The sequence below is a fragment of the Rissa tridactyla genome, unplaced genomic scaffold, assembly GCF_028500815.1.
Source record: "Rissa tridactyla isolate bRisTri1 unplaced genomic scaffold, bRisTri1.patW.cur.20221130 scaffold_29, whole genome shotgun sequence".
Taxonomy (NCBI): Eukaryota; Metazoa; Chordata; class Aves; order Charadriiformes; family Laridae; genus Rissa; species Rissa tridactyla.
This window is the reverse complement of record NW_026529507.1, coordinates 3,015,589-3,035,334: the sequence shown is the minus strand read 5'-3', so window position 1 is coordinate 3,035,334 and position 19,746 is coordinate 3,015,589. Positions and strand designations below refer to the sequence as shown.

Sequence of the window (19,746 nt, the reverse complement as noted above, 5' to 3'; positions counted from 1 at the left end):
GCAGCGGCTGAAAGCCAGTCCCTCCTGTGTCCAAGGGGACAAAGTGTGGGGTGGAGAACCAGAGGGCTCTGCTGCTAATGGCAGCCAGAGGGAAGCAGCAGGTCCTCTTCAGAGAAGGTGACACCCAGTGCAGTCTTCCCAAAGGGCCTTGGTAACTGCTGTCAGTTGGATTCCTGCGACAGGGACAGCAGGGCCGTCAGCTGCAGCTCTGCAGCGGCTGGAACTACCACTGAAACGGTGCTGGTGGCGGATGCTGTTGTCTGGGTTTAGTTTGGGATTTTTTGTAATTTATTTTGTTGAGGTGCAACTATTTCTTTGCACTCAGGTGTCAGGATTAGCACTGATCTTCTCTTTCTGGAGCATGTCCTGGCATCCTTCGTCATCCAGAGCTTTCCCTGCTGTTCCTGAATGGCAGCGATGGCCTCAATGGGGCCACCCATCACTCCTGTGAGTGACGACTTCACCATCAGGCTTGGACTTTGTGAATCCCCAAAGGCAAGGGACGTGGCTGGTGCTCCGTCCCTGAATGGTGATGTACCGGCAATCGAGAGGGAATTCTGGGGTGAGTCAGTCATGACTTATGAGCCAGTTTTGACATCTCATGTCATGACTTCTCATCATGGTGAGACATGAGGGGTGCCCCCATCCATCCCCCACGTCCATTCAGCACCCAAGCACATCATCAAGGCCTTTCAGCCTTCAGTTCCCCGAGTGTGTTCTGCACTCCAGTTTGGGAAGAAAAGGCCTATTTTCACCCATGGCAATCAGGAAACTCCCTTTTATTACAGAGATACCAAAAGGCAGGCCAGCATTACCGTGGTGACAGACTAATTGACAGAAGGTCTCTGGGTGAGACAGACTGGCTTCACCCTCTGAAGAAGTGGGAGAAAGCAAATATTTGTGTTGAGACAGCTGTATGACTGATACAATAAGCACAAGATAAATATGAGGTCACTTGTAAACAGAGAGGGGAGACTCAATGCTGCTGAAGCACACTGGTAGAATCAGTTTCCACAGGGCATCCTTGAGCTCCTGGTTCCTCATGCTGTAGATGAGGGGGTTCAGTGCTGGAGGCACCACGGAGTACAGCACAGCCACCACCAGGTCGAGAACTGGGGAAGAGATGGGGGGGGGCTTCAGGTAGGCAAATATTCCAGCGCTGACAAGCAGGGAGACCACGGCCAGGTGAGGGAGGCACGTGGAAAAGGCTTTGTGCCGTCCCTGCTCAGAGGGGATCCTTAGCACGGCCCTGAAGATCTGCACATAGGACAGCACGATGAACACAAAGCAAACAAATACTAAAGAGACACTAACCACAAGGACCACAACTTCCCTGAGGGAGTCTGAGTGTGAGCAGGAGAGCTTGAGGATCTGGGGGATTTCACAGAAGAACTGGTCCAGAGCCACACATCCTGTGTAGGAGATGTCCCTGGTGCCCCACAGGGAATTGGCCATAGATTTGGGGACAGTGGTGGAGATGCAGCCCAGGTCGAGGAGGGAGAGGTTGAGGAGGAAGAAGTACATGGGGGTGTGGAGGCGGCTGTCACAGGCGATGGCGGTGATGATGTGGCCGTTGGCCAGGAGGGCAGCCAGGTAGATGCCCAGGAAGAGCCCGAAGTGCAAGAGCTGCAGCTCCCGTGTGTCTGCGAATGCCAGGAGGAGGAACTGGGTGATGGAGCTGCTGTTGGACATTTTCTCCCTCTGGCTATGGGGGCCTGATTTTTAAGGAAAAGGTAGTGAGAAGTGAAGACTGATGCCTCTGAGTAAATCCTATGCCATTTTTCACAGAACCCCCGGCGTGGCCTTCATCCTGCCAGGAAGTACTTGGTTCTGCTCCTCAGCTTGAGCTCTGCATTGTACAGGCTGAGCGTGCAACGGGCATCAGGAGACTTGTCTGTCTGCTCCGGAGGAGTCAGTCTCGCTGTGCACCAACAGGAAAATGGGAACCAGGATCGATCTCTGCTTATATCTGCTCCTGCAATCAAAGAGATTTTGGCATTGACTCTCCAAATTCACCCTACTGCAGAGCAGAGCTGGCCTGATCTTCTGTTGTTTATTTTACTCCTGTTGTCCCCCTCACCTCTGAGGAGTGTTTTCTGAAGGAAGACATCCTTGACATTTCTATCCTGAGAGTCCTGGGATGCAAAGGGACAGACCATTAGTGCTGAGTGAGGACAGCTGGTCTGCCCATCAGCCTTGCTCCCAGGTGCCCTGGTCTCTCACAGCTGCAGGATGATCACACTCAGCTGTTCTTCTGAAAGGAAACTGGGTACTGCTGGGAGCAGAGGAATGCACTTTCAAAGTGCAGATCTCTAAACTCCCCTCCCTTGGACCAGCTGTGCACTTCTGTATGCCCTGAAGAGGGGGCGTCCGGCAAAAAGCGTCAGCTTTATCCTCACCCTATGGGCTGTATCACCCAGAGACCCACAGGGTCCTGTGCTCCTGCGGACTTCAGGGCCAGTTGCTGAGCTGCACCTGAAAACCCCACCCCCAGAGAGCCTGAAAACAAGAACAGCAGCAGCAGGGATGGGTGGAGAAACAAGGAGAAACAGCCCAATGTTTCTGCCATGGGGGGCAAGGCCAGGGAGGGAGGGACAGGTCACCAGAAGAGTGTCCTGTGCTGGAGCTCTGCCTGCAGGGCAGGCAGCTCCTGCCCTGCACCCTGTGGCCTTGAGGGCAGAGGCTCTTCTGGGTGGGAGAGGAGAAAAGCACGTTCAGTGAAGGGCTGACAGGGAGGTGCCCAAATTCCCCTCCCAGCCTTCGCTGCCAGCACTTTCCTCTCATGCCCCGGTCACGTCTCTGCTGCCTGGAGCTGCTGCTCTGTGCCCGTTTCCTCCCTGTCCGTGTTCACAGAGCCCATCCCACCCGCTGGGTGCTCAGCTCTGCCCTGCAGACACCTCCTGGCAGCAGGGCACTGCCCAGGAGCATCTCTGTGTCAGGAAGTCCTAAGAAGCAGGTGAGACAGATGCCGAGATCACAGAAATGATGATGCTTTCTGTAGAGAAAGGAATGGGTAAAGGCACTTTTTCAGGTTCCTCACAGACCTACTGGTTTCCCGTTGTAACGCTGTAGGAGTTGCAGTCTCTTGTGCAAGCATCACAGCTCCATTGCTGTGATTGCAAACATCACAGCTCCCCAAGTACAGGTCCTCCTTCCTACCCTTTTTAAAAATGGGTGCAATGTTTGCCTTTTTCCAGTCCCTGGGGACTTCACCTGACTGCCATGGCTTTTCAGATATCATGGAGAGTGGCTTGGCAACTCCATCAGCCAGTTCCCTCAGGACTCTGGGATGCATCTTGTCAGCCCCCATAGACTCCTGCATGCTCAGGTTCCTCAGGTGGTCACAAACCTGATCCTTTGCCACAGTGGGGGGGACTTGGCCCCTCAAGTCCCTACCTTGAGGTCCATCCACTCGAGAGGTGTGGGAAGAGAGGTTGCCAGGGAAGGCTGAGGCAAAACTGTTGTTGAGTACCTCGGCCTTCTCCTCGACCATTGTTACCAGTTTGCCAGTCTTGCTCATCAGGAGGGGTACGCTTCCTTTGACCTTCCTTTTCTGGCTGACATATCTATAGAAGCCCTTCTTATTATTCCTTGCCTCCCTTGCCAAGTTCATCTCCAGCTGCGCCTTGGCCTTCCTGACCCCATCCCTACGCTCTTCCCAGGATACCTGTCCCTGCTTCCACTGCCTGTGCATTTCCTTCTTGCCCTTTAGTTTGACCAGCAGGTCTCTGCTCAGCCATGCGCATTGCTCAAGGCTTTATCCATGGGGATTATCTCCACCCCAGCCACACCCAGTGCACTGAATCTCCCCTTCCATATCATTCCTGGTCGCATCTCTGTCTCATTCCCTGTCCATTGCAGACCAACCATCTGCAATATAAATGTGGGCACCACATGAACTCCTCCTGGGGCCTTTGACAAGCACTTAGACCTCAAAGAGCAGAGAGGTGCCTCTAGGAGGTCCTCCTCTTCCCAAGATATGCTTCCTCAACTGGTGTCTTTAGGACACATGAGTGGTAAATGGAGAAACATGGTCATCCCCTGAGAGCTTCTTAACGTTTCAGTTAGTGGTGAGGCAGTGATTGGTAGTGGGCAGGGATGCCAGAGAGGGCAGAGGAAACTCAGTGACAAACAAGTCTTATGAGGAGCGGCGGAGGGAACTGGGATTGTTTAGTCTGGAGAAAAGGAGGCTGAGGGGAGACCTTATCACTCTCTCCAGCCACCTGAAAGGAGACTGTAGAGAGGTGGGGGTGGGTCTCTTCTCCCAAGTAAGAGGCAAGAGGAAAAGAGGAAACAGCCTCAAGTTGCACCAGGGGAGGTTTAGACTGGATATTAGGAAAAAATTTTTCCTCTGAAAGGGTTATTAAGCATTGGACGAGGCTGCCCAGGGAAGTGCAACCATCCCTGGAGGTATTCAGAAGACGGGTAGACATAGCGCTTAGAGATATGCTTTAGTGATGGTTTTTGTCAGAGTTAGGTTGGTGGTTGGACTCGATGATCTGAAAGGTCTCTTCCAACTTAGGCAAGGCTATGATTCTATGCACCCCAGAATGCAGGTTGCCCTCTTGGCTGCCAGGGCACTCTCCTGACTCACATTAACCCAGCTGCCAACCAGCGCCCCCAGATCCCTTTCTGCAGGGCTGCTTTCCAGCCACTCCTCTTCCAGCCTATACTTGTGGCCACCATTATTTCATCCCAGGTGTAGAATGCACCATTTGTTCTTGTTAAACATGCTGAGAGTTGCCTTCTCTGGGTCACGGACACAGGTGCTAAACCGAACAGGGCCCAGGAGCCAGCATCCCTGTGCTGCCCCACAATGCCCCAGTATGTCCCAGTACGTACCCTCAGTAAGTCCATGTTGACTGCATTTGAAGACAATTTTTTCTTTTTGGTGCCAAGAAATGTCACCCAAGAGGACACTAACTGGTGGCACACTCCTCACCAACGTGAGCTTGTACAGCCAGTGAGTTGTTCCCTGAATTGCATTTTTGGCCTCGTTCAGAGCTGGGTGCAACACTTGCTTGTCCTCTCTCACAAGAGACCTCTGCTAACCCAATGACTTTTCAAAAGGGATATCCCAAAGAAATGTCAATCTTGTTCTGTAACTTCACTACCACTATTTTGCCTGTAATCCTACGTACATAATTTCTCATATCTTTCATACATTTTCACCTGTCCAAATACAATGACCATTTCTAAAGTCATCTTTCCAGGTGCAGACTGTCTAGACAGGGGCCTTTTCTATTATATTCCCATTTTCTCCTTCCCTTACTCTTTCTTCATTCAGGTTCCTGTCACCCATCCAGCTGCTGCTTTGAGCTTCACATGGTTAAAGGTCTCCCCGTCTTTCAGTAGTCTAATTATCTCCTGTAGCCAACTCTTTAACTATGTTTATATCAACCTTTCTGTACCTACGTATCTAAAGCATTTCTCATAAGATTACCCCTTGCAGAAAAGCAACCTCATTAGAGGCAGCATGTACTTAGCATATGGCCGCAGAGGGTGTTTTATTGTTTATCAAACACGATCCGACATGATCAGGCTTTACTTTTCTTTGCTTGCAAAGAGGAGAAACCCTTCTGTGCCTGGGTGCAGCCAGGTCTCTAAGGAGAGCCAGAGGGAGCTGGTGCAATGGAGCTGTAACATCCAGCTGCAGAGATTGGCAGCGAAGTCTGATGGAAGGAAAATGATGTAAATCCCAACTGGGCAATGACAGAGATGGTGGGGTTGGGGTGGGGGCGGTGAGGAGTAGCATTGTCCATACAGTGTCAGACCTCAAGGGACTGCTTTTCCTAGCCGTCCAGACCTCCTGAGGAGACCCTCTGGATCAATATCAGTTGCAGAAGACTTCTATCACCTTTTCAATAGACTGAAAAGTAAATTAAAAGAAACCCTTTAAACTAAAAAAAAAATAATTTATTAGGTTCTGATTGAAATCTTCCTTCTTAACTACACTATGAAAGAACTCCAATTCGCTGTAGAAGTCTTGAAGACTTGAAGGAAATTGAAGGAAGAGAAACAGGTCTTTAGGGCTTTCTGTACTTCAATGAGCCCCATGGTGTATTTAGCTCTGAGTCCACGAACCTCAGATACTGAGAGAAGATTGAAAACACTGCTCAAGAAGTCAGAGGCAAAACTCAAAGTACCTGGAAGCATTAATGGGCCCCACTGAGGGCCACTACTGACAAAGTCTCCCCATGGACTCGTTAGAGGAGATAGCTGGAGGCTGTGATTGCAGGAAGGCAAAGGCACAGTGCAGGTGGCTGTAAAGCTGTTGCTTTGTTTGATGAAGCAGAAGGGCCAAACCTGACCCTCAGGCCCTGGGAAGGCAGATCCTGCCCCTCAGGTGTGGCTCAGGGCTCTTCCTGGGGGCAGTGGGGTGTGAGGGTGAGCAAGGCCAAGGGTAGGGAGACTGTGCAACACCTCCCTCCTTCCCCATGCAACCGTGAAGCAGAAACCAAGCCCAGAGCCTCAAAATAAAGTTTCTTCTGGTGGGCCTTGGTGGCAGAGGCAAGTGCCATAGCCAAGGGGACAAAGACCTTGGTGCTGTTGGGCTTTTTAGCCTGGCCAGAGCCCTAGGCCACCTCTACTGCAGAGTGACCATCACTGTCCCATGCCTGTGCCTCTTTCCTTGTAGGCTGCAGGCACCCATCGTGCTTTCCCACATCGCTCTCGCCCCGGCATTTCCATATCTTTTCTGATGTCTCTCCACTCTCACCGGCTGTTCCTTGAAACACAAAGCCATGGGCTAATACAGACTCCCTCTGGGTGACCTCTTGCACCACAGTGCAACCCTTTGACTGAGATTTCTTTTTCCTCACATGCAGTCCAAACCTTCCAAGCTGCAGTTTCTTGAGGTTTCCTTCTCTTCCTACTACCAAGAAAAGCTCCACCGCCTCTGAAGCCACCCTTCAAGCAGGTGCAGGCTACTCCTAGAGAGCCCTGGGCCTCCACTTCAAAAGGTACAGAAAGCCAGCTCCCTCAGCTTCTCCACAAAGGCCTCAAACGCCATCCTGGCCAATGTCCTTTGGAGCTTCTCCACTTCCTCCTCCTTCCTTCAGAACAGAGAGCCCCACACACAGACACACTAGACCAGATGTGGCCACAACAGTGCTGGGTCAAGGGGGATGATAAGTGCCTTGTCTGGGTGGCCGTGTGCCCCCTAATGCAGCCCTGTGTGCAGCTAGTCCAGTTCACGGTCCGCATGTACCACTGGCTAAAGTTGCATCCCTCGTAATGCCCAGGACCTTCTCCTCTGGGTCAGTCCTCGGCCAGTCAGGTCCCAGCATGCCCTCATCTCTGGGGTGATCCTGCCCCCAGGAAAGGCCTGGCCACTTCTCCTTGTAAAACTGTGTGAGTTTTCCATTTGCTGAATCCCAGAGTTTATCAGGGTCCCCCAGGAATGAAGCTCCATTGGGCCAGTCGTTCATGTGTGCCTGCATATGGCTCTCCCTGACATGTGCTGCCTCTGACAAGATAACAGCATGAGGAATCGCAGGACACTACAGATAATCAAAGGAGGCACTTGATCAATGCCATTGTTCACCAAGGTACACATTCCCATGGTGAGAAGCTCAGAAACACCAAATGAAAGTACAAAGGAAGCCAAACTAGGACCATGGAGGAAAGGGTAAACAGAGGTGGGCTATTTGCATGGGAGGGTACAGGGATGGTCAAGGGGAAAAACTTTTGAGTGGGGAAAGAGGGAAAAAGAAACGGTGAAACAATGGAAAGGATCAGGGCTGTTTGGGGGGACCTGCCAAGCAGCCCTGCATCTGAGCAACCATGCCTGGAGTGCGACAAGAAAGTCCCTGATCGTCTGACCACACTTTCTGGTTGACTTCCACGGTCACCAGGAACCTGACTGATTTCCCTCCCCTCATGAAGGAAAGATGGTGGATTGAAACGCAGAATCGTTCATGCTGGAAGGAAGCTGAGGAGATCTCTAGACCACCCTCCTGCCCACAGCAGGGTCAGCTATGGGGTCAGACCAGGTATCTCAGGGCTTCCTTCATTTTGGGCTTGAAAAGCTCCAAGGATGGAGATGACACAAGCTCTCTGGGAAATCTCCTCCAGTGTTTGCCTGTCTTGACAGGGATAAAGTTTTGCTCATTTGTTTCAGCTGATGCCATTGGCCCTCATCCTCCCATCACACACAACAGTGAAGAGCCTTTGTCATGGTGACAGCCAAGAAGATGTGGAAAGGCTGATATTAGGTCTCCCCAAAGCCTTCTCTTCTCCAGGCTTTGCACCTCTGCAGCAAGGTGGCCAATGGCTTTCTGGGCTGCACTAGGAAGAGCACTGCCAGCAGGTCGGTGGAGGTGATCCTTCCTCTCTACTCAGCCCGGCTACAATTTGTCTTGCCCATTTCCCTCGGTGTTTGCTACCCTACTGCCTTCACTTAGAGGTGGTGGTAGGGCTTCAGGTTAGTGGCTGTAAATAGGGTAAAGGCCTCTCATGAATGTTTTCACAGTCAGTGTCACAGAAGTCTAAACATCCTCTGAACAGACCTTACCTCTTCAAACCTTCCAACCCCTACTGTTCTGCGATGCTGATTCTTTGATTCCACTGTCATTGCCCAGAGGGGCTACCACAGATGTAGACTGCTCCAGGGCAGGTATTTATATTTAGGCCGATCAATGATGTTGTTGCTTTAATGTTTTTTTGTTGTGGTATATGCTGCTGTTGTTAGGGAAATCACACAAACACTTGAAGGACAATGGAAGGGCTACCACCTTAGTGGCCCTCCAGTGAGCTGGCTCCTGTTTGCCCCTGTCTCACTGTCACTGGTCAGGGTGTGGTGTAAAAGGTGCTGAGCAGAGCAGGACAATCACTTCTCCTGGCTGTGCTCCTGCTCATACAGCCTCAGATGCTGTTGGCGGCCTTTGCTGCTGGCTCTTGTTTGGCCTGATAAAACTCAAGGAGCCCCAGGGCCATTTCCACAGAGCTGCTGCCCAGCCACGCAAAGTGATCCAAAATGGATCAGAGCAGCCCTGCTCTGACATCAGCCTGGTCTCTCAACATCCTTGGATTCATCCTGTCTGGTCCAATGGACGACCAAAGGTTGACCTAACCCATGTAGCCCCTGACTTGATCTGCATCCACTGCTGGATTTCGCATGGGGTTCTGCCTCTTAGGCACACGGAACCGGGAGACCTTGCTGGTGAAGACGCAGGCCAAGAGTACCTCGTACCTATCTACACCTACTCTCTGCAAATTCAGCCATGACCACACATTATCTTTGTTTATTCTTTAGGTGTTCCTGAAGGAGTAACTGCTCATTGTTGTGCCCTTCAAATCCCTTGCAAGTGTCAAGTCTATGGGAGCTTTGGCTTTTCTAAAACCAACCATATTCCTCAATTCCTCCTTTGTTTTCATCCTGGCATCCACCTCTTCATGCTTCCTTTTTTCTCTGGGGCTTCCCCATGAGTGTCTTGTTTCCCCCAGCTCTTCTTCTGGTAGCTCTGCTTGTTGTCCTGACTATGGGTATGACCACACTCTCGCACTTGAAAGACGCTGTCCTTGCAGACCACTGTACTGCAGACCCTCTGCTGCCCTTCTGTGCTGCTCACATGGGCTCCCCCCAAACAAGTCAGAAGACTAGGCCAAAGTCTGCTCCTCTGAGGTCTGTCATCTGCATTCTTCTATTCTCCTTCTCCTTGGGAGGTGAGACCCCACTATTTCACGGTCACGGCACCCAAAGCTAGCACTGTTTTTTACGTGAAAAAACAACATTTCCACTAGTTGAAAATGTCCATGGTGTTGATATCTTGTGATTCAGGCAGATGATGAAAATTATTGGCATGCCCAAAACTGGACAGAGAAGAGCCTCCTGAAGTTCAGCAAAGGGAAAAGCAAGCCCTGGACCCAGGGAGAGATAGTCCCCTGCACCAGTGTAAGCTGGGGGCTGAGTGACTGAGAGCTTCTCAACACTTTGGCATAGAAGGACCTTTGTGTTCTGAGAGACAAGCAGCTGACCGAGAGCCAGCAGTGTGCCCTTGCAGCAAAGCAGGCCGACAGCCTCCTGGGTGCGTTAGGAAGAGCGGTGCCAGCAGGTCGCGGGAAGCGATCCTTCCTCTCTACTCAACACTGGTGACGCACTTCTGTGGTGGTCAATAATTTACATTTACTTCCTTAACTGTTCCTCAACTTCATTAACTGTTCTGTAACTCCACATCCTTGTGCCCTTGAAGTCCAGGGGAGCTCTGGCTTTTCTAAAACCTCCCTTATTTCTAAATTCCTCCTTTAATTCTTCATCGCCCTCTCCTATGCTTCCTTTTCCTATGGAGCTTCCCCATAGGGAGACGCCACTATTTCCCAGGTGAGAACCCTGGCAAGGCCAAAGGCAAAAGGACCTCTGAGGTCCAGCGTCTGCAGTCTTCTGTTCTGCTTCCTCACTGCCCTGGAGTGCTGGGACCCCACTACTTCAGGGTCACGACAGCCAATCTTCACGTCTCTGACCAGCTCTTCCTGCATCGCAGGTATCACATCAAGGTTGGCATTATTTTTGTTGGCCCATCTGGCAGCTGTGCTAAGACGTTGTCCTAAGACACTCCAGAAACCACCTGGACTGTACGTGCTGCTGTGCTCCTCTTTCAGAAGCTGCCAGTATCATGGCAGTCCCCAGCGAGACCCAGGCTCGTACAGCCAGACGCTTCCCTGGGATCCTTCAGAAAGACTATACCCTCTTCCTCATCCTGACTGTGGGTTCCTTATCTCCCACCATGACAGGACACTTCTACTGGCCTCTCCTCTCACCCTCCCCCACAAAGGCTCACCAAACTCTTCACCTGCCCCAAGGAGTTGCGCCATACATCCAGTTAACGGCTTCACTTTCAGGAAACCCCACTCCTGATCCTTCCAGCCTGTCTCTCCTGAAAAGCCTGTAGCCATCCATTGCAGCACCCCAAGCTGTGTGCCTTGTCCCACCACGCCTTGGCAGTTCCTCTGTCAAAGTCAAAAAGCACAGGCTCTCTCTCAACTTGTCTCTTCCCCTGGCTGAGAGTTTTGGTGCACATCTGGGCTGTGGCACCTCAGGTGTAGCTCCAGGCCAAGCTCGGACGTCTCTTAAAGGAAACCTGGTACCAAGCATTGAAGACCTTCTGTGTGCAAAGGCTTTGCTTCACGGCAGAGACACGGTCAAGTGGACGGCACCTGGAAGCTTAAAGCTGAAATTGGATGTTGATGGTGAGCAAAGCCTGCTGTCTGCAAGAACAGAGAGAAACAGGGCTGGGAAGGGCGGCCCTGGCAAGAAAGAGGGTTTTTGTCAGTGGTGTCTCTGCAGCCCTCAAGGGCCTTTGACAAAGGTGAAGGTGATCTCCATGAATGACAAGGTGCTGCTGACAGGTCCCCCACGAGATTTTTTTGCCTGTTCCTTGACTGTATTATGAAGAGGGCGAGTAAATGTTGGGCAAGAGAAAAAACAGCACCTTGAGTGCAACACATGAGTGGAGACCCTGGTGTGACGTGTCCTGTGTTCTAAACTGCCTCACATCTACTGCATGGAGAAGGGAGAGACCTTGTCCCACTGCAGTGGCAATCAGTCACTTGTGTTATGAAAATTTGCAAGTGGCCCGTGCTGACCGAGCAGAGAGGCTAGGACACAAAGTACAGAGGTGCACGTGTAAATATTTAGTCATGCGCATGAGGCGTCCGAGCTCAATTGGGGTACCTCAAATGCGGTTAAACACAGGGTTCTTATGCCATTCAAGCATTCAGGTACCTTATTATTTGACTAATGACTAACTAACACACACACGGAGTACCAATTCCTAATCACAGTAAAACTGCACAAAGTAGCTATATCTCTGCAGCTCCATCAGCCATCAGCCTTCTCGCGGCTTGTCTATTGATCCAGACGTCCCCGGAGTTGGTCTATTGCTAATTACTTGTCTGTGATGCTGGACACTGGGAGAGTTTCAAAGGTGTGTAAGAGGGACGAGGATACTGGCATTATCTCGGTTCTCCAGGGGTATCTTTTATCCTTCATGGACAGCTGAATGATTCTGAGAAGTCCTTATTTTGAGGGCAGGGCTGTTCTTCTGCTCCTTGTGATGAGCTGACCTCCTTTAACTCACTTACGCAAGCATGATAAATCAGTACACAATGGGAGCTAGCTAGCTATATATCTTAAGAAAGTCAATTCCTTTTCATACGATAAAGACTGATGGGCATAACAGTTAGGGAGGTAGATTTTGATACCCTTGGATCAGAGGATGTCTGTGGCCAGGTGGGTCCTGCAGAGAGCTTTTTGGTGGTCAAGGATCACCTCTTCGTCATCCAGAATGGTCCATGCCAACATGCAGGAAGTCATGCCAAGGTGGCAGGAGGCTGGCATGCATGAGAAAAGAGCTCTGAGTAACATCAAGCCTGAAGAGGAAGCACAGAGAAGGTGGAAGCTGGCTGCCTTCCAGCCTCCAGGGTTCCGTGGTTCTGTGCTGGAGTTGAACTTTCGGTTTTCCTTTTTCCTCTTTCCCCTTCCCAAGTTCTTTTCTTTAACCATTGTCGTAGATTCCTCTACAAACAGCCCAGCTTCTCTTTCCCCACAGGCCCTACATTTGCTTGCTTTGTGCCCTCTCTACGGGGCACAAAGATGTTTCTAACATAGCTGTTGTGACAATTCCTCTGCTGGACAGTACAAAATTAGGAATGCCTTTAATTCCCTGTAGTGCCCTGCAACTCCTCGTGCTGTTATCTTGTGCTGATGCATCACCACAACCATGGTGAGGTGCCTGCACGCAAACATGAAGAACGAACAAAATGGATCTTCAGTCCAGGGGGACCTTGGGAAATTCTGGGACTCAGCCAGAAGAAACTGCTGAAGTTTTACAAAGAGAAGTGGCCAGTCCTGCATCAGGGGGAAGAAAAACACCGTATTACAGTGCCAGGTGGGACGTGACAGGATGAGCAGTGACCCTGAGGAGACGGGCCCACGCATTATGAGGGACACCACATGAGGCAGTGGCGCATGCTGACCATGAACGAGGCCAGCTGCACACAGGGATGGATTAGGAGGAGAGGGCTACCCAGACAGCTTGACTTTTCATGCCCTTTCAGTGAGCCGTGGTGTGGCCACACCTGGACGTGTCTGTCCCTCTGTGGGAATTCCTGCTGTAGACAGGTGGGGAGGAACGGGAGAGTGCCCAGAGGAGGTCTGCACATGGCCTCTGCTTGAGGCCCCAGACCCCATCCTTCTGACCTCTGCCATCCCAGCACAACCCCAGGAACATGCTGTCCCTGGAGAAACACCAGCCTCTCCAGACAGCTCCAGATTCCCCTCCCACAGGATGGGTGGCCTTTATGTCATCTGTGTGAAGGGCTGGGGTACGTCCCTCAGTTAAACCCACGATCTTACCTCTCACCAGACACCGACTGGTGACTCCTAAATCCAGTCCAATATCTCTAAAATGTTACAAACGGACAGTCAGCTTTTTATTCCTGGACACATGGAGGAGGAAGAAGACCTTCAGGGGTGAATTTCCTCAGGCATGTTTGGAGAAAGACCCCAGCATTAAAGCACTGCACCAGGGAGATCTTGCTTTGTTAACAGAGACTCTGTGAAAGAGGCCAGCTCTGAGCCACTGTGAAATACATTTTTAGAAGGGAACCAGGTGAAACTAAGACGTAAATGTCTCAGGTGAAGTGACACAAGTGAAACCTTTGTGTAGGAGCATAAAAACCATAAATGACAATATCAACAGCAATGATGAGAAATGTAATCATTAAAAACACAAAGCCAATAACAAAACACACAAAAAAGCAGATGGAATCAAATAGTGCGGGAGTCATTTGTGGAGAGAGGTGGAACATTTCTCCCTCTTGAAAAAAATCCATGAAATCAGATACCTAATGGCCTCCTTGAGCTCCTGGTTCCTCATGCTGTAGATGAGGGGGTTCAGTGCTGGAGGCAACACTGAGTACAGCACAGCCACCACCAGGTCGAGAACTGGGGAGGAGATGGAGGGGGGCTTCAGGTAGGCAAACATGGCAGTGCTGACAAGCAGGGAGACCACGGCCAGGTGAGGGAGGCACGTGGAAAAGGCTTTGTGCCGTCCCTGCTCAGAGGGGATCCTCAGCACGGCCCTGAAGATCTGCACGTAGGACAGCACGATGAACACAAAGCACCCGAAGCCTAAACAGGCACTGACCACAAGAAGCCCAGCTTCCCTGAGGTAGGAGTGTGAGCAGGAGAGCTTGAGGATCTGGGGGATTTCACAGAAGAACTGGTCCAGGGCATTGCCCTGGCAGAGGGGTAGGGAAAATGTATTGGCCGTGTGCAGGAGAGCATAGAGAAACCCACTGCCCCAGGCAGCTGCTGCCATGTGGACACAAGCTCTGCTGCCCAGGAGGGTCCCGTAGTGCAGGGGTTTGCAGATGGCAACGTAGCGGTCATAGGCCATAATGGTGAGAAGACAGAACTCTGCTGTGAGAAAGAAGATATAAAAGAAGAGCTGAGCAGCACATCCTGCATAGGAGATGTCCCTGGTGTCCCAGAGGGAATTGGCCATGGATTTGGGAAGAGTGGTGGAGATGGAGCCCAGGTCAAGAACAGAGAGGTTGAGGAGGAAGAAGTACATGGGGGTGTGGAGGCGGTGGTCACAGGCGATGGTGGTGATGATGAGGCCATTGGCCAGGAGGGCAGCCAGGTAGATGCCCAGGAAGGTCCAGAACTGGAAGAGCTGCAGCTCCCGCGTGTCTGCGAATGCCAGGAGGAGGAACTGGGTGATGGAGCTGCCATTCGACATTTTCTTCCCCTGGGCTTGGAGACCTGTGAATGGAAAGAAAAGCAGTGAGAAGTTAGGGAAGATTTCTCTCAAACTAAAGTATTCAATTGGTCTTAGAAACCCACCAAACTGGCTCTCGCCTTTCAGGAAGACCTTTTGCAGGTCCTTTTTGTACACTCTGGTTGGTGCTGGCTGATAGTCCACCAGAGAGCTGAGATCTCTGCAGGATTCAGTCCTGCCCTACAGCCATGGGTAAAAAGGAACACGGGGTGATCTCAGATTAAATCCACTCCTGGCATCAAAGGGCTTTTCAGCATTGTCACCCGACTGCAGGGCAGAGCTCAGGGCACCTTGTTGTTGGTGTTGTTCTGTTGTAGTTTCCCCACCACACCTGAGGAGTGTTTTTAAGGCAGAAATCCCTGGCATTTCTGCTGTGCTGCAAGTGAAACCTTGTGGGTCCTACGAGCCAAGGGGACTGTCCCTCAGTGCAGAGCGAGGACAGCGAGTTTGTCCATCGGAATTGCTCTCAGCTGCCCTGTGCTGCTGCCTCTTTGAGCTGGAGGATGATCCCAAGCAGACATTCCCCTGAGAAGAACCTGGACACTGCTGAGAGCAGAGGAGTCCCATTTACAAGCGCAGTTCTCCCAGCCCCTCACCTGAGCTCACTGGACCCGAGGAGGATCTCAGCTCTCCCCTCCCAGCCAGGGACACAGGGGGCTCACTGCAGCTGCCTACATTCAGCCCTCCAGCTGGATTTACGTGGCCTTGGCACTGACATGTCTACTCCGTGGGGCTGCTAGACGACACAGGGATGCCACGGGAGAGCTGAGCCCTTCTGGAGGGCAGCGTGCAGCCAAGCAGGACACTCCTGGGAAAGAGCCAACTAGCCTAAAGATGGGGTGGCTTACTCTTGGCCCCACACACTGCAGTCCCCAGAGCCCAAAATATTAAAGGCATTTGGATGCTTTTCCTCCCTGGATACACCTGCATGACAGGACGTGCAGCGTCAGTGTCTGAGCTGCACCTGAATCCTCAGCCCCCACCACAGTGGAAGAAGGGAAGGAACAAGGACAGCAGGGGTGAGAGGGGAACAGGTGAAAATTCTTCTTCAAAAAGAGTCAGGACAGGGAGACACTTGAACATTTCTCCTCCAGGATGTGGGAGAGGAGACCAGGGAGTATTTCCAGGGAATGTATGTGTGGTGGTGGGGAGGTGCCATCCTAAATGGAAAAGGAAATTCCTTTCTCCCACTCCCCATGCATCCCACTAAAGGTGGAAAATTCAAAACATGGGCTCCATTTCTTTCAGGTAAATGCTGCCTTGAAGTCCTTCTCCAAAAGGATCCTCTGCAAATGTCCTGGGGGTGATCTGGAGCTGGGAGGAAACACGACCCATGCAGCACCCTCACGACTGCAGAAGGACCCTGCCATGACACGACTGGGGTCACTCCTTCCACCCACAGCTTCTCCCCGCAGCGCCAGGGGGAGCTCCCCGGGCAGGCTGAGAGCTGACCCTGGCAGGCAGCAGAGTCCCTGGCCCAGCACACAGTTCCCTGGGACACGGGGACCCTGCTCTGAAGGACAGCCCTGAGCACCCCTGCACGCACACCCACCTTCACAGCCCGGCAGCCGTCCCTGGGAGAAGGCAGCCGACATGCCCTGTGCCTTTGGTGATGTGGTAGGGGTGCCCTGCTCTCGAGCACATCCTTCTCAACACCGACGGAGCCTTGAGAGCCTTCCTGACAGATCACATTAGCCATGGGCTATGCCAGCTTTAGGAGACTGCTCCAGGGAGCCTCTCTGCATTATACTGCAGCAGAGACACAGCATGCCCTGTCCCTCTGACGGTGCAGCAGGGAAGCCCTGCTCCACACGTTGTCCTTCTCCTCGAAACTAGAGAAACTGTGAGAGTTGTACTTGCAGATCCCGTAGGCTGGGGGTTGTTCCAGCTTCTGGAGATGCCTCCAGCAGCTGCAGAATCAATGCCCTGCAGCCAGAGACTGTGCAAAGGCTGTGAGGATTTCTCCCAGTGAGCTCTCAGCACTCTCCCACCCCAGGCTGCCTTTAAGATCCGCTGGCCTCACACGTCTCCCCTCGTTACCTGCAGGCAGTGCCCTCAGCCCTGCTGCCCTTTGCAGAGGAGCTGCTCCTGGGCAGAGCTGTCTCTCTGCAGCGCTGCCCGCTTGCCACGAGCTCCCTCCATCCCAGGAGCCCAGCCCAGCCCAGACGCAGAGGACCAGCCCGAGACGTCACTTTCTCTGCCTCCTCGGGGCTCCCTGGAGGTGTCCCTGTGCCTCCAGGGGAACCTGCTGGGAAAGAGACTGAAGTAATACTGTGTGGTCTCTCTTGCACCTCTGGAGAGACGCTTCTTTCCAGCTGGGTAATTTCTCCTATCAGAGAGAGCTGCGCACGAGAAAGGTCTTGTTCCTTCTGGTATGAGACAGGAAACCTGGACAGTGCCAGATCTCCTTTGCCCCCGCTGAGCGAAGGCAGTCGGCTTCGTCAACTGAGGCATCTCCTCCTTGGTTTGTAGTCCTGGGTGTGAAGTGGACTCAGCTCTCACTTAGGGCTGCCACAATCCCACAGGAGGGGGGATTCCTCTTGCCTCTCTTCAGGTGGGCACAAAATAGGCACCTGCTGCATGGGAGCTGCTGGTCTCAGCTCCCAGCGTCATTCCTGGAGATGGAGGCCAGCAGTGAGCTCTTCAGACTCAAACACCTACTGACATTTCAGGTCTCAGACGTGGTCCAAGATACGTGCCGGTAACTGCAAGATCTAACGGAGCAGTTCATGGAGACAGGGCAGTATCTGGTGCCGTCATCTTTGAGATTCATGAGGAATTCCTTTGGCCACCAGCACGTGCCCACATTTCGGACAACTGAACTTTTCCCTACTCTTTCAACCCAGGGCAGCCTTCTGAGGTAGACAGGGGACCAGATGTACTCATTGCCATTGACATCATCCATCTTCTCCATCAGCTGTGTATACTAGATCCCCACTGACTGTACTGGCAGATGTCTCATGGACATCCCCACATCACCTAACCTAATTCAGGGCAGCTACTCAATGGCCATGGACAGGCCTGTTGTGCTACAGGAGGTGCCAGGGCTCTCCAGCACAACTGCAGGTGGCCGGCAGGGACTGCACAGGACCTACGGGAAAGGCATCGCCTTCAGAGTGGGTGCGAGACACACACTCCAGATGCCATGTCTCATAGATTCAGTTTCTGTTGGCCGGCAACTGAATCCCACAAGGGCAATGAGGCAGGGTCTGACCCACCTCCATCCAGTCGATGCAGAGCAGTTCAGGAACAGGAAGCACATCACACTGGGATCTCCACTCATTTGCCTATTTAAGCAACACAAGGAAGTCTCCAGAATAATGACCCCAGGTCTTATTGGAGACATTAATGACCCTGACACCACTGGAAGGGGAACACAGCAGCATGCATACTGTCCAGCAGGTTTCTGGGTCTCTTGGGACAACATCTTTGCACAGGCGCAAGGTAGGCCAACAAAGGTGTTGCTGAGTCCAGTCAATTCAGAGGGAATTCTGATCAGGGGTGTGAAAATGTCAGCCTGGGCTGTAGCGACCATGAAATAGTGGGGTCTCAGCTCCCAAGGGGAGTGAGAAAAGACCGCAGCAGACTAGAGATGCTGGGTCTCTAGAGGAGAAATGGGGATGGCTTTAGGTAAGCTAGAGCTTCCCAAGTGTAGACCCTTGCAAGGCAAGGGTTCGAGGGCACCAAGAGGAGAGGCTGCTGCTTCAGGAACAGTTAAAGAAGAAACAAAGAGAATGAGTGGCCACTGCTGGAATTTAGTAACAGCAGGTGTAGATGAATCTGAGATTCTCTGTGTCCTTCTTGCCTTGGTCTCCTCCAGCAAGCTCTCCCAGGCCTTTGTGCCTTGAGGCAGGACTCTGGAGGGAAAAAAAACCGTGGTGAATTTGGAGAGAGTCAGGAGTTACTTGAGCAAACACAATCCTTACCAGTCTATGGGACTGGAGGGGTGGCATCTGAGGGAGCTGAGAGGGCAGGACGATGCCACAGTAAAGCCACTCGCCATCATCATTGAAAGGATCTGGAGTTTGTGGGAACTCCCTAACAACTGGCAGCACCCAAATGCTGCAGGCACTTTCTGCTGTGACCCTGCTTTGCGTAGAATGTTGGTCTATAGAAATCTTGCAAGGTCACTTCCAGCCTGAACGGAAAGTTCCCAGAACAGGCCAATGTCTGCCACCCTGAGACCTGGAATCTGCACTCTGCTCTTCGTCCTCACTCCCTCAGGAGCTGAGACTCCACTCTTTCTTTGCTACTAGAGCCAAGGCTGACAAGGATGACACAGGTTTTCTGATCCAGGTGAGCATCGCCTTGGTTGGCCCATCTGGCAGCTGTGCTAAAAAGCTGAGGCAAAGAGCCTCCAGACACCTAAAGGAGCATTTGCACCGTGCTCTCCTGGGAATGTCAGGGGGTGCTGGGCTGACTTTTGGCTGCCAGGTGCCCACCCAGCTTCACTCCCGCTCCCCCTCCTTCTCCACTCGCCTTGCTGTCTGCAGGGCTGTTTCTCTCCATGTGTCTCACTCCTCTCTCTTACAGTGACTGCACACTGCTGTTTAGCCTTGCTTCAATATGCTATCACAGAGGTGCCACGAGAATTGCTTACTGGCTCAGTTTGGGCAGTGGCATGTCCCCTTTGGAGCCAGCTGAAAGTGGCTGTCTCTCACATGGAGTCACCTCTTGATCCCTTTTCTCCTAAGCCACCTCTGCAGCCCCCTCACCCCTACCAAAACCTAGCCATGTCAACGCAATACACAGGGTCATTGATGTCCCCGGTAAGACGTTAAGTCGTTGGTGAGCCCAAGACTTCCTCAGGTTGGTTAAATAAGAGTTGGTCCCCTTCCTCTCCTTCATTATAGGTTCTTTGTGTCAGAGCAGAGGTGTGCTGGACCTCAGTTGTGGCACCAGGGCCAAGCTCAGGCGTGCAACAAAGCCAGCTGTTACCAAGTGCCCAAGTACCGTGCAGGCA

The 19,746-nt window shown here is 52.1% G+C and overlaps 1 protein-coding gene across 1 annotated transcript; it reads right to left on the bottom strand.

The window, feature by feature from the left end:
- Window positions 1-1,963: 1,963 nt before the first annotated feature.
- LOC128903271 (olfactory receptor 14J1-like) lies at window positions 1,964-14,363 on the bottom strand (the record flags this gene model as incomplete). The annotated part of the gene is made up of 2 exons (XM_054187286.1): window positions 1,964-1,975; window positions 13,902-14,363. Coding segments are annotated over 2 exons (474 nt in total), but the record flags the coding sequence as incomplete, so codon positions are not given.
- Between the last annotated feature and the right edge of the window lie 5,383 nt (window positions 14,364-19,746).